Source organism: Plecotus auritus (genome assembly GCF_963455305.1).
Source record: "Plecotus auritus genome assembly, chromosome: 1".
Lineage (NCBI taxonomy): Eukaryota > Metazoa > Chordata > Mammalia > Chiroptera > Vespertilionidae > Plecotus > Plecotus auritus.
In genome coordinates, this window is record NC_137770.1 from 93,443,447 (window position 1) to 93,456,939 (window position 13,493).

General features: G+C 47.1%; 2 protein-coding genes across 18 annotated transcripts in view; one reads left to right on the top strand and one right to left on the bottom strand.

Moving 5' to 3' along the window:
- Positions 1-5,269: 5,269 nt before the first annotated feature.
- Positions 5,270-11,669, bottom strand: LOC308239647 (uncharacterized protein; the record flags this gene model as incomplete). Its single annotated transcript, XM_080652430.1, has 3 exons — positions 5,270-7,624; positions 8,721-9,112; positions 11,634-11,669. 3 exons carry the CDS (start codon positions 11,667-11,669, stop codon positions 7,324-7,326), a joined length of 729 nt encoding a protein of 242 aa, XP_080508556.1. The 3' UTR covers positions 5,270-7,323.
- NPAS3 (neuronal PAS domain protein 3) overlaps positions 8,571-13,493 on the top strand; it is a 914,130-nt gene continuing 909,207 nt past the window's right edge. For 12 of the 17 annotated variants that reach the window (XM_080673292.1, XM_080673302.1, XM_080673301.1 and 9 more), the window contains exon 1: positions 8,571-9,066. In XM_080673292.1, the coding sequence (XP_080529418.1) occupies positions 8,909-9,066 (158 nt within the window). In that variant the 5' untranslated portion in view covers positions 8,571-8,908. Of the gene's footprint in view, positions 9,067-13,245; positions 13,361-13,493 lie in introns of those variants that run through there. The other 5 variants (XM_080673296.1, XM_080673297.1, XM_080673298.1 and 2 more) reach the window with 1 other exon arrangement.

Below are 13,493 nucleotides of genomic sequence, written 5' to 3' on the forward strand. Positions count from 1 at the left end.
TTTTGGCCCTATCCCTGCCATTGGGCCGAAACCGGCAGTTGGACATCCCCTGATGGGTCCTGGATTGGAGAGGGTCCAGGCTGGGCTGAGGGGACTCCCTCCCCCGCTCTGTGCACAAATTTTGTGCACCAGGCCTCTAATCTATATTATAAAAGCAATTATTAATTTGTTTTTGTTAAACAAAGCTTAAGTGACTTCATATACAGCGCATTTTACTTCTATAGTGTTCAATACTTCTTTTTAGAAAAGTTAAAAATGAGGAAGCCATCATAAGCCAAGATCTTTGGCAACAAGGAAATTTCCAAGTGAAAATATTTTGTATCATTCCACAAAATAAGATTGACAAAACACTGACACTTGAACAATTGATTTAAATGTTTTCCCTTGTATATGATAAGTTATAATTCTTCCTCACATTTATAGCTTGCTTTGACTGTGACCACACAGATCATTTTTTAGGAGGAATCATTTCTCAGTCAAAATAAATAAAATCAAAACAGTCATGTTGGTGTCTTAGCATTGTGCAATGATAACATTTATCAGATGTATATACTTTTTTTATTCCCCTGAGATACAAACACTGCGAGGTTGTACCTGTAAATAAGTCAGCCAAGAAGCTGCTGCTTCTAGAAATTTCATCAAAATGTGTCTGACAATTGGAAAATATTATTTTAAGTTTTGTATTAATATTACATGATTAATTCTTCAGTAGTTTGTAATCTCTCTGAGATATGCCTCTGATTGTGAATCACTAATAACAATTATTAAACTGCAAAGGTTGAGTTACTCCTATTTGGTCCATATCTTGAGCAGCTGTCCAGGGTACTTAAATAAAATTTAATTACTCTATATGCTGATATTCCCTTTTTCTTTTGGATTCTGTGTTTGGGGAAAGTGAAGATGCTTTGCACAATAACTCAGTTTGTATTTTCTTTATTAATAAGGCTTTGAAATCCTCCAGCCTGAGAAGAATGATAATAAAGAAAATATCTGTGGTAAGCCATGTTAGAAAGGTTGTACAACACTTTGAAAACAGTGTTATGATATTTTGCTGATAGAATAATATGACTGAAATTATATCTATATAAATTATGAACTTAAAGGATATTGACTCCTACAGACCCTTCACTTCATTCATGTGAATTCCTAGAAGGTGGTCATCTTGTTCTTAATAAAACAGTAAAAATTATTAAATTATGTCTCAAGCAAGGGAGGCTCGGCACCTTTAGGGTTCTTTTTTCAGGTTCTTCTTTCTGCTACTGAACTCAATCTAGCTCCCTATGTGTCTCATCTGTCCATCCTTCTGGAGCATCACTGATTTTTATATTCCCACCACTTTATTTGGAGTATAGAAGGAAAATTGAGTTCCTGGGCCCAGACCTTCAACATTAAGTATTTATATGTTTTTGCTCAAAATTATACCCACTTCTTAGATGACAGTAAACACAGTACCTATTTCTATGTTCTCATGAAATCAAAATCCTAAGTACACCATTCATAATAATTAATGATTTCATAGCAAGCAACACAAAATTGCAACGTACATCTTTAGTCTTCAAAATAATGCAGCAAAGGGTAGGTTTAAGCTTTTCCTTTTCCTGATTGGTTATACTGACAACTGATAGCTGCACACTAGTAAGACAAGGGTTCTCAAACTGTGGGCTGACAACCTTTTCAGGGTGTTCATAAGGTCAAAACTATTTTATAATAAGATAAGACATTATTTTAGTTTTTCATTGTGGATAGTTGAAACTGATTGTGTAAAAGCAATGATGAGTAAAACTGCTCGGGCATTAGGGTGGATCAAGGCAGTGGCACCAAACTGTACTAGGAGTGTTTGCCCCTGCCACATTCAGGTTAAAAAACTGCCAGTTTCATTTCAGAATGTCCTAATGAAACGGTAAAAATTATTAACATTATTAAATCTGGACCACGTAGCTTTTAAATTTTCTTTGTGATAAAATGAGAAATACATATATATCACTTTTGTTACTTAGCTATAACTATCTAAAAAAACCACACCAAAAAATTTGTGCCATTATTGAAGTTGCAAGCTGAACTACCCTGAGTCCATATTATAGGCAACTTTTAAGAAATTACTTCTTTTTTTAAAAAAAAAATATATTTTATTGATTTTTTACAGAGAGGAAGGGAGAGGGACAGAGAGTTAGAAACATCAATCAGCTGCCTCCTGCACACCTCCCACTGGGGATGTGCCCGCAACCAAGGCACATGCCCTTGACCGGAATCGAACCTGGGACTTTTCAGTCCACAGACCGACACTTTATCCACTGAGCCAAACCGGTCAGGGCAAGAAATTACTTCTTGTTGAGTGTTGATGTAATAGTGAAAAAGAATACCAACAATTAAATACTCGCCCTTGACCACTCAGTCAGTGTGCTGCCAAGTCAGGATCTGAATCTAGAGCTCCCATCCGAACCCTCTATCATGAACACTGCAGGTCAGTGGCTCTCAAATATGGTGCCTGGGCCAACTATATCAGTATTACCCAGGAATTTGTTCAGAATGGAATCCTGTAAAGGCAAGGCCCAGAAATCTGTGTTTTAATTAGCCCTTTTTATGTTTCTGATGTACACTAAAGTTTGAAAATCCCTTCTATAGCTGAAGAGAATAGTTCAATAAAAACAGAATGGTTGACTCAGCATGTAGGGTAATAAAACCATTTGTTTGATTTGCTGTGTGATTATCCCATCCTACTGAAAATGAAAAATTCAAGTAAAAACTCATCTAATATGGTTGATTTCATTTTGGGGAAAAACTCATTTCAAAGCAATTAGTCACTCCTTCAATTAACCAGGTCCTGAATTAATAATTTTACAATTGGTAAGAAAATTCAGTGGAGAAGAGTCCATTGGCCCATAAGTTTGCCTATCTGGAGGAACCAAGTCAAACAAATAAAATTTCCACTTAGCACCAGGTATAATTTTCATTGAAACAATAAGTAGTATGGCTGCTGGACCTGAGGTGCAGGCAAGTGCCTACTCACATCTCAGTGACTCTGTGGAAGCTCTGAGTATGCTGACAGTAACAGAAGAAGCAAACTAGAACCAACATCTGGGACTCCTTCATAATCACAGGTAGATTTAAAATTGTCTCCTAAAAATAAGAAATATTTCAACTCCAAAATTAAATCCACTATCATGAAAAAAATAAGCAAAAGCAATTTCAAGATTGATGTTTAAAGACAAACTAGTGTTTTGAATATGTTGAGAGTATTAGTTATTTTGCATTCAAGTCTAAGATTAGCTTTAGTTAGATTCTATTGATTTGCACATATTTTGGAATAATTATGTGTTGTGATGTGTGAATATTTTAACTAAAAATAAAACCATGGATTTCAGACCCTTTCCCACTCACCACTTTTTTTACAAAATAATTTCTCCTCCACTATTGCCTACTGTTGACTTAAAACATAGCTAAGGATTTTCCTCTCTTTAAACTAAACCTCGTCTCTTTCTAGATTTATTTATAAAGTTATATGAGAATTAGTTTAGCATAATAGCTTGAGATGGTCAGTCTTTGATATAGGTAGTATTAATATGAAAAAATCCTCAGTAGTCTCCTTATGCATTATATATGGGCATACATGTGTGTGTATATATACATATACATATACATATACATATACATATACATATACATATACATATACATACATATACATATACACATATACACATATACACGTACACATATACACATACATATATATATATATATATATAAATATATATATATATATATATATATAACTAGAGGCCCGGTGCACAAAATTCATGCATGGGGGGGGGCGGTCCCTCAGCCCGGCCTGCACCCCCTCCAATCTCGGACCCCCTGGGGGATGTCTGACTGCCTCTCGCAATCTGGGTCCACTGGCTTCTAACTGCTCGCCTGCCTGCCTGCCTGCCTGATTGCCCCTAACCCCTCTGCCTGCCTGCCTGATCACCCCTAACCATCTCTGCCTGCCTGATTGCCCCTAACTGCTCCCCTACTGGCCTGATCACCCCTAACTGCTGCCCTGCTGGCCTGATCACCCCTAACCGCCTCTGCCTCACCCCACACCTGGGACCCAGGGTTCCCTCCTCAGCTGATCACAGGCACCCAGGACCCGGGCTTCCCTCCCTCTGGCCGGCCACAGGCACCCAGGACCAGGGCTGGCTTCACCTGGGCCGGCCACAGCCACAGGGGACTGTGGGTGGGCAGCTTCGCCCGGGCCACAGCCGCAGGTGCACGGGACTGCGGGGCGGGTGGCTTGTCCCTCTCCTGGGCCACAGGCACAGGCACAGCCACTGGTGCCCGGGACCATGGGGCAGATGGCTTGTCCTTCTCCTGGCCTGCAGCTTGGCTGGTCCCCATTCCTCCTTCGCAAGCTCATTTGTGCCTGGCTGGTCCCCATTTCTCTCTCCCCAGTTTTGAGTATCTGAGCCATTAGGGCATGATGGCGTGAGGGCGTGATGACCATTAGCACTTTATTATATAGGATAATTATTTATTACATATTCTCTCTTAATTTCTTAGTTTCTCTTCTTGAATATCAAGAAAGACTATAATGCTAAGTTTACGTTATTTTTTTCTCTCCTGACATTATTGTTTTGCTTTTGAATGGACTAGAGGACATATTAATAACATGGCAAATTTAGCAATAAGAGCTTGAATTCAATTTGGATTGAGGAACAAAGATGAAAATTGTTCAAATCAAATATTTAACCCCTCTACACAAGAGAAAATCTCCTTCCCAGGATATGGAGGGACCTTAATCTTAGCTCATGGCTCCTTTTACAATAAAGACTCATCTCTCATTGTTGTAAATTATCACATGGGATAATTCTACTAAAAAAAATCTCTTATTGTAGCATGATCACTTCAATAACATTTCAGAGTAAAGCATTTCTTATCTTATACTATATATATATATATATACATATATATATATATACACACATACATATATATATATAGCATTTTCATTCTATTCATTTTTGTTTTGCTTTAGCTTATCTTGATCTCCGCATACTATTTTATTTTCCTTTAAATATCTGACCAAAGCAAAGCAAAAATTAGTGTAATCATATTTTATAGCTCCTCTCTCCTACCTGTATTGGAAGCTTCTGACAACCAATGGTGAAAATTCAAAGTCAAACCATTTAACTCTTAAGTAGATGAAAATACATTTTTACAGAATAGGTAATTTTGTCATAGGAACAAAAGACACAGTTGTCCACTGACACAAGGATGGAGACGTAAATATGTGATTGTGATCGCTGTTTATATATCAGGTATATGTAATCAGGGTTAAAACATCATAAAATATCTGCATCTCTACATACACTGATACATAGATTTTAGAGGGGTCCAGGGGGGGGGGCAATACAAAATGAGAAAGTTAAATGCCAACTGCAGCCCTTTTGGTTGGATGAGTGCCAAAGTAACTTTCAAAATATTTCAAAACAGCTGCCAGCATGTAAAGATTTTAACTGAAGGAGCAGAATAATGAAATCTGAATTACTAATGAGCGACTAAACTTATATTTTGCTTAAGGTCTGTAATGACATGGAGATAAGCAGATCCAATAAGGAATTTGTCTCATACATGCAGACCAAAATTCCCAAACTATCCATGCAAGGACAAAATTCTAAAACAGACTTATATGCATTCTAAGGTAGTCTACTGTGCATGTCTTCTTTGAGTATTCTGTGTATTTTTATTATAGACAAGAAAGTTTCTGGAGGGCAGGAGACATAGTAATTCTCAAATATGGGTAGTTGAAAGCTTGGAACTTTGAAGTTGAATGTGCTCATCAAACTCTTTTAATGTTTATAGTATAAGTGATGTAGCTTCAGCATATCTACGTTTAAATGTCTAGCAACAGATCTCACTAGTCTTTCGACTGGGACAATTCTGCCCTTTGGGCTTCCAAGAAAATATTGCCCTCCCAAAGGGAAGGGAAGCAGGACCACATATTTCTATATCAACTATTCAATAAAATGAGTAGTTAATAAAATATCATTTTTATCTGTAGAATCAGTATTGAAACAATGAACAAATAATGGTGATATTATGCATAAATGTATATCATTGTTGATGGTGCAGAAGGCCTTTACCAGGGAAAGTAACTTTTAAAAAATTCTGCTCTTTTGGCCAAAGAGGGATTCCCACCCACCCTTTGGCGTCAGTTGGCACGTTGGGACTGCCTCAGAATCAACAGGATGGAGCTTGGAATGTGTAGTGCACTGGAGTCCAAGGGCACGGGGAAGCAGGAACCACTTGCTAGAAGCCTCCATCAACTGGTTGGCCAAGATACCAGGCGGCTAGCACTCCACAATGGGCCGATAGTTCTGACAAATGCTATTTTATGGAAAGCCACTGCCTGCTTCTGTGTTCATCTTTAGTCTGTTTACTAGGCTTCCTTTGGCCTACAGTACTGCCATCCTTGACCTGTGCAGTCAGAGGAGAACTTTTCCCAATGCCTAAAATAGTCCCGATCTCTCTAGAATTGGCACTTTCTTTCAACAGGAAAGCCTGCGCAGAGCCTAGGGATATTTGAGATCTCCTCTTCCAATCCGGCCCTGTGGGTGAGCTGGGAGGAGGGGAAGAGTGCAGAGAGGCAAGTTAACCCACATCGCCTGGCCGCTGTCCTCCGAGTGGGAAGAGGACCCACATCTGTGACCGGATCCTTACAGGGTGGCTTTCCACCTACCCAGGCCCTCCAACCTCCCCCCCTCCCCACCCCGTCACTCAAAGGCCTTGTGTTTGGCCAATGAAATTCCTTACGTTAGAAAATAACCCCATCCCAGGGAGAAGGGAGTCAGGACCTCGGTGAGGTCTCACTAGTGGAGTTCCTAGCACACGCCACAGATGCTCATTACGATTCTTTTTACGTGCAACATGTGGGGGACGAAGTAGTTTCACATCTCCTGATATTATTTGCCGTCCAAAGCATTTTCATTGAGAGGAAAATGGAAACGCAGCTGCGCCTTGGGCCCCACCAGCCAGAGCTGGGGCTCCCTCCCTCTGTCTCCCGCGGCTGCCGCTGCCGGGCCGGAGGCTCCTCCGGAAACTGAACCCCAGTCAGGGGAGCGCAGAGGTGGCCCCGGCAAGAGCGGGCCGCGGCCCGGGCCGCAGACGGGCCTTTGTGCGGCTGAGAGCCGTGAGGATGGAAGGGGACTCACAGGTCTGTGGCTAGTGCAGGCGTCTGGCCCCTGGACCCTGTGCGGGGCTGTGGGGCTGGTCGGTCTCTGCCGCTCTTGGCCTTGGCAACTTCTGGCCAATGGGCCCTGCCGGCAGCCGCCCAGGTTCAAGGGATTAAGCAGGTGCCCCGCCCGGCCAGGCGCTTTTGGCGGAGGACCGGGGCTGCAGGACCGCGGCCACCACGCTTCGCCAGCCCAACTGGGGTTCCCGTGGCGGGCGCGGCGGCCACTTGTCCCCCGGCTGCCGGTCCAGCGCCTCGGAGCGCGGGAGACGAGGGATGAACGAGATGGGGAAACCAACAGCAGCACCAGCAAAGTGGGTCCGGGGTGCGGGAGCGCTAGAGGAGTGGAGCCCGAGCCCCGCTTCGCGCTGAGACCGCACTCTGTGACTGTACCTCCGGTCCCGACCGGAGACCCTAGGAGAGAAGAAGGAAGTGGGGAGACATGGGGTCCTGGCCTGGGGTGGAGGAACCATTCTCACCGCCCCCACCCAGTCAGCCGAGAAGTGCAAGTTATCATTTAAAAGGCGCGCCCACACCAAGCATCGGTCCTCGCCCCCTAAGGAAACACCGATATGACGATCTGGAGAACTACCTGGGAGACCCAAGGAAATAAACGCACGTGTTTTCTCTTTTTGTTTCCCTGGTGGTTGGAATTCGCAGAGTTCTCTGCAGTTGTGCCTGCTAAGTTATTGGTTTCATCGTTCGAAAGGGGCTTTAGAGATGGATCGGGGTGGGGGGAGGGGGGACATCCGATCCCTCTAGCTAGATCTATAGTCCCCACCTCGCAAGTCTGTCCAAGACCAACCCGCCCTCCCACTAGGAGCGAGGAGAGTCCCTTCTTCTAAAGGGAACAAACTGTCCATTGCACAAAAGCGGTTTTTCTCCCCTCCTCCTTTGCACACTACCGCTCCTCGATAAGCATCAAGTTCTCCAGCAGTCCAACTCGAAGTTGGCAGCCCTAGCGCTGCCTGGTGTGCAGAAGACGGGCCGAGAGGGGTCCGGGCTGGGAGGGGAAGCTCTGCGGGGGCCCCCATTCCTGCACACGCTTGTTGGAATCCAGGTTGCTGGAAGCCAAGGGAGGCTCGAGCCTGCCTGGATTGTGGAGGTTGTTTCTCTAGAGAAAAGAGGGGATAGAGAGCGCTTGTCCTGCACTTTGTGTCGGAAGTGCGCGCTGTGTGTGTGTGTGTGTGTGTGTGTGTGTGTGGAGGGGCGGGAAAGAAAAGCACCCTCCGCTGCCCGTCATTCCCTTGCACCGGCCAAGTCCTCGCCAAGCCTCCCGGTGCATCCTTCCTCCGCCACCCCCTCCCCTTCTTCCCTCAGCTGGGCTCGCGCGGCGCAGCCGGAGCAGCCAGTGAGAGCAACATCCTGGAAAGAGGGGGGAGCACCACCACCCCCCAAAAGGGAAAAAAGGCCCCACCCTGACACGTTTTGCTGTTTGCAAGTCCCTCGCACCCCGCCACCCCCGCACCTCCTCCTCTCGCTCGCGGCCCCCCCAGCCCGCTGCGCTCACATCAAAGCTCCTCTCCGCCGCGCACAGTGGCCGCGGCTCACTAATGGGATTGCAGGCTGGTGCCTGGCTCCGCTGCTGCCGCCGCCGCTGCTCGCGCTGCTGCTGCTGCTGCTGCCGCCGGAGCCCCAGCCCGAGCCCCCGCCAGCCGGAGCCCAGAGCCGCCGCACCCAGGGGCCGAAGCCGCGGCGATGATCCGAATCTTTCCGGATTTCAGCGTGCAGGTGACGGCCGCGGCGGCTGGCGGGGCGGCCGCGGGGGTGCCGGCTGGCGCCGGCATGGGGAGGGCCAGCGCCGCGGCAAACGGCACCCCGCAGAACGTCCAGGGCATCACCTCCTATCAGCAGCGGTGAGTAGTCCCGCCTGGGCTGGGATAGTGCCCCCGCCCCGGGGTGCTGGGGTGGGACTCACTTTACCTCCTGTTTTATGTGTTACAACACATGCACATCGCTAGAGCTCACTTTGCTTGCCCCTCGTTCTACGGATGAGAAAGAAAAAAATAATTCACAATTCGGATCGAAAGGCACTCCGATGTGCTGACAAAGTGAAATCATCTTTTGCCCTCTGCCTGGCCCCAAATCCAGAGCCTCAGTCCCGCTAGCCAAAGAGTTGCAGAGAAGTCTGAGACACCGCACAAGGTGCTTTAGCAAAGTTTGGGTCCCAGTCCCTTTCAGCGGTCTTCTCTCAATGCCTCTGCCGGTGCCGACTCTTGCTGACGGGCAGCCAGGGCAGCAATTGATCACCGGAGGCTGATTGATCATTTGTTTCCAAACAGAATTGGAACGATTTTCACGTGTAGCTGTAGACTTGCAATGCTACATAATAGTGTTACCGTGTCACCTGTTACTACAGGGAAATACAGCATGAAATCCGAGTCTCCTCGGCGCTGTTAAGTATTCATCTTAAACGCATTATAATGCAAATGCCTAAGATTCAGAGATGCTAGTGAGGAAGCAAATTTTACAAAGTTAGTCCAAATGTGAGAAAGAAGCAAGTTTTAAAGTATGACTTGTTTGCATTTCTCCCAAATATTTATAAATTTAAAAAATATGACTGTGATGTTGAAATAGTAAACGTTCTTTGAATCAGTTAGGAAAGAAAGGGGAAAAAATTACCACCACCCATGCCCTACAACGCTGAAGTTTTTCCTTAAGGACAACTTGTGATGTCCCAAGATTTTATCGAAAATGTAATCCACAAAAATGTGCTGAGGAAAACTAACAATGTAGTATGAAAGGTAAGCCCCCCACCCCTATTTGTGGGGCTCAGTTTTTTTTTTAGATGGAGAGGAAAAAAAAGAACACATGAAAATGTGAAATTAAATATTTGTGTTTCCCAGATTGCACACGATTAAACATCTGAGAGATTTGCCAATGGCATTTAACTTAAAATATACACAATGCATAATTCAAACAACAGTTCCTATTTTTACCTTGTATTTCAAACTTCATTGATTTGAGAACCTTTGATTTGAACCAACAGTGTTTAAACTGAAAAGGTTAAGATAATCTATCACTGCCATATTTTGTGCCTTCTAACCAATGGCTCAGCGACCAGAGCAGATTTTGCATAACACACTGAGTGTTTTCCAAGTTGATCCCCAATGCTGCAAATATTCTGTGGAAGACTTCATTATATGCTTTGAGTACTGTTGGAAGTTTTCAAAAAAGTCTTGAAAATAACTCAAAAAGAGGCTGTTCCTTGTCACAGAGATTTTTGTTGTTGTTGTTTAAGTTATTCTAGTCTTGTTTTACTTCAGTGATTACAAGAACCTTTAATACAAAAGACCTGGGAATCTTTCAAACATAAAGGACTTAGAAAAGAATTAGGTTTAGAAAAGAATTAGATTTTTTTCATGGTTCAGGTATGGTTTTTTGTCACTTATAAAACATTTAAATGACAATAGACTCAGGCGGTCACTTTAACCAGGAAGTGGAAGCAATAGTCACAATAGTCTGTGAAGTAGGGATCAAGGGTCAGAGATGTCAGATAGCTTTTGGACCATTTCAGGGAATTCCGGGCAACTTGCTCATAAAATATAAATTGGGCATAAAGGGAGGTCATGGATTCAGCCTGTATGTTTGTTCTCAGTGTTGGTATCTTTCACCATGAAGACATTCCCATGTCCAATTTTCCTGTAAGCCAGGAACATCCAGGGGTAACTCTCCATAGTCCCCCACTCCAACATTGAAAGCTCAGTGATGCCTTCCACAGTCATCTTTGAAATCAGGCTACTTCATCAAGTCACATAATCCCACCACTTGTTCTAAAGACTAAAGCTCTGAAAACAATCAACTCTAAAATTTAGCCTTTGGGATGTATTATTCCCTTCCTCTCTTTTTATGTCCTGTCATATTGACAGCAGAGAAGGTGTTAGCTGTGAAAAATGTAGCCTTCTTTGGTTTCTTTACTCCAATTTGATGACACCTGTTACTCCTTTGAGTTTCAGTTAATTTGGAGACAGGAGAGTGAGTCATGCAGGGCAAGACTATTGGCAGGTGTTTAAGGAGGGTCTGAGTCAGGAGTTAAATCCCCTGTCCTCTGGCACTTCATCAGGAATGTAGGCCACCAACATGTTAGGCTTTAGGGTCTATGAGGGGCAGACTTAGTTTCCACCTCAAGACCTGGATATGATCTCTAAAGAAAAAAAAAAGATTTTTTTTTCATTAAAATCTTTTGGGGAATCTGATGAGGGAGTGACTTGGGTGGTGGTGATGTGGGGGTGGAGGGGTTCATGCAAAGAGTAGCCTGTTGGGAGAACACAAGCTTTTCTCATTTGTCATCTTGGGCAGAAACACCCTAGGCTGACTGCCCTGGAGTTGTCCAACTGGCAATTTTCCCTCCTCTCTCCCAGCCCATACATCTTAGACTCAACACTCTTAAGTTCATTTTTCAATCACTCTCATCTTCTCCTACCTGTCGAGTGTACTCCAAAGAGAATTCAAACACCATCATGCAGATTAAACACCTCTGCTATGAAAAACATATGTTTTCAGTTTCCAACTCTCAACCTCACTTTACTGGAATAGAATGGTAGGACTGAATGGGACCCCTCTGCAGGCCTACTTTTTCTTAAAGTGAAGTGCAAAGCTTCACATAGGACTGTTTTCCTCCTGGCTTTTTCCTTTATTCAAGTGCTTTGGGAGTCTCTTCCACTTTCCCGGTTGACACATGACTGACCCAAGTCCCTGCCCCAAAAGCTGCCCACACCCAGCAGAGCGCTTTAGTGGAGAGAACGCTCTGAGCAGGGTCTACCCAGGTAACAGGATTCCAGCACTGGCCCTGCACCGAGTGGAGCTTTCCTTAGGCCTCGTTGGGCTGCAAAATGGGGAGGCAGCTAGGCTAGATAGAGCCAGAGGCCCGTAGTTTGGTCCGGTCCTATCCCAGGTGCCAGGACCCGGCTGTGCGCGGCGTTTGTGCATAACTGCGTTTAAAGTCCTGGGGAAATTCACCTGTGAACCCTGGGGTCTGCAGATATGTCTGTGCGCGAGTAATGCAGACGCTCCGGCTGGGGGAACCAGGCTGAGAGCACCAGGACCACGAGGTGCCGGTGCTGCTGCCGGGCCCGCCCACAGGGCTCTGGGCCGCGGGCCTGGCCAGCGCACTCCCCACCAGCGTATTTCCTCTGCCCCTGAATTGCGCGCGGGACGGTGTCCTGCCCGAGCCAGCTCCCGTGGCCTCCCGGTTCCTCTGTTCCTTCCCCCTGGCTGTGATACTCCAGAGAAGGGAAGTGTTCAAAACTGCAACTGAGTGGCGTTGTTGCGCCAGCAGCCGAGCATCCCAGGCCCCCAAGGAAAGAGAGGGAGAGAGGGAGAGAAGGATGGGGGAGGGGGGGAGGGGGAGAAGGGGTGTAGGGGTGTGTGTGTTTGCCTGGGAGGGAGCGCTTTGGAGCAAAGTAGCTGGAAAATGCCCAGAAATACTTTCACAGCGGTCAAGCGGGGAAGCCCCCGGGAGTCCTGCTCCCCCGCCCCTCCGGGCCTCGGCCCTGACCGCCCCCCGCAGGGAGGGTGTGTGCCCACCTGCCACCCGCGGCTCCGGGGGGCGGTGGCGGGGTGGCTGTGGGGGGGTGTGGCGGCGCGCGCGGTGAGAACCCGGAGGCGGCGGGGCCCTGTGCCCGGCTGCCCGCGGGCCGTGCGGCAGCCTCCCCCCGCCGTCGCCGCCTCCCCCTCCTCCCCGCCGCCGGTCGCCCGTCTCCGCTGGGCATGTCTTGGGGGCCGGAGCGGCCCGGGCCGCGGGGGCTCTGCGGCGCATGGACGGCGGCGGCACCCGGCGAGCAGGGGGAGGAGAAGGCGCAGGCGGCGGAGGAGGCGGCGACCTGCAGCGAGAGGCACCGGCGGCGCGAGGGGCCGGCCGGCCGCCGGCGAGGCTCCAGCCCCACTACTTTTCCGTAGCCTCCCTGCCTCAGCAGCGCGGCCGCCGCCGCCAACACGGCCACGGCCACGGCCGCTGCCCGCCGGGCCCCGCCGAGCGCCGCGCACGCCCGCACTCACTCCCGCCACCCCACGCACACGCACACCCCCCGCCCTCCCACACCCCCACCCGGGGAGGGGGGAGAGAGGCAAAAAGTAAGAGAGGAAAAAAAATAGCAGGAAGATGGCGCCCACCAAGCCCAGCTTTCAGCAGGATCCTTCCAGGCGAGAACGGTAACACTTTTCTGTTTATTGAACCTGCCGCCAGGGCGGTTGCTCCAACGCCGCCGCCGCCGAGGCGCTGGGCCGGCTCCCAGCCCGCCTCCTGGGCCGCGAGCCCGCGGGACCCCGGCTGCCGGTGCCGGCT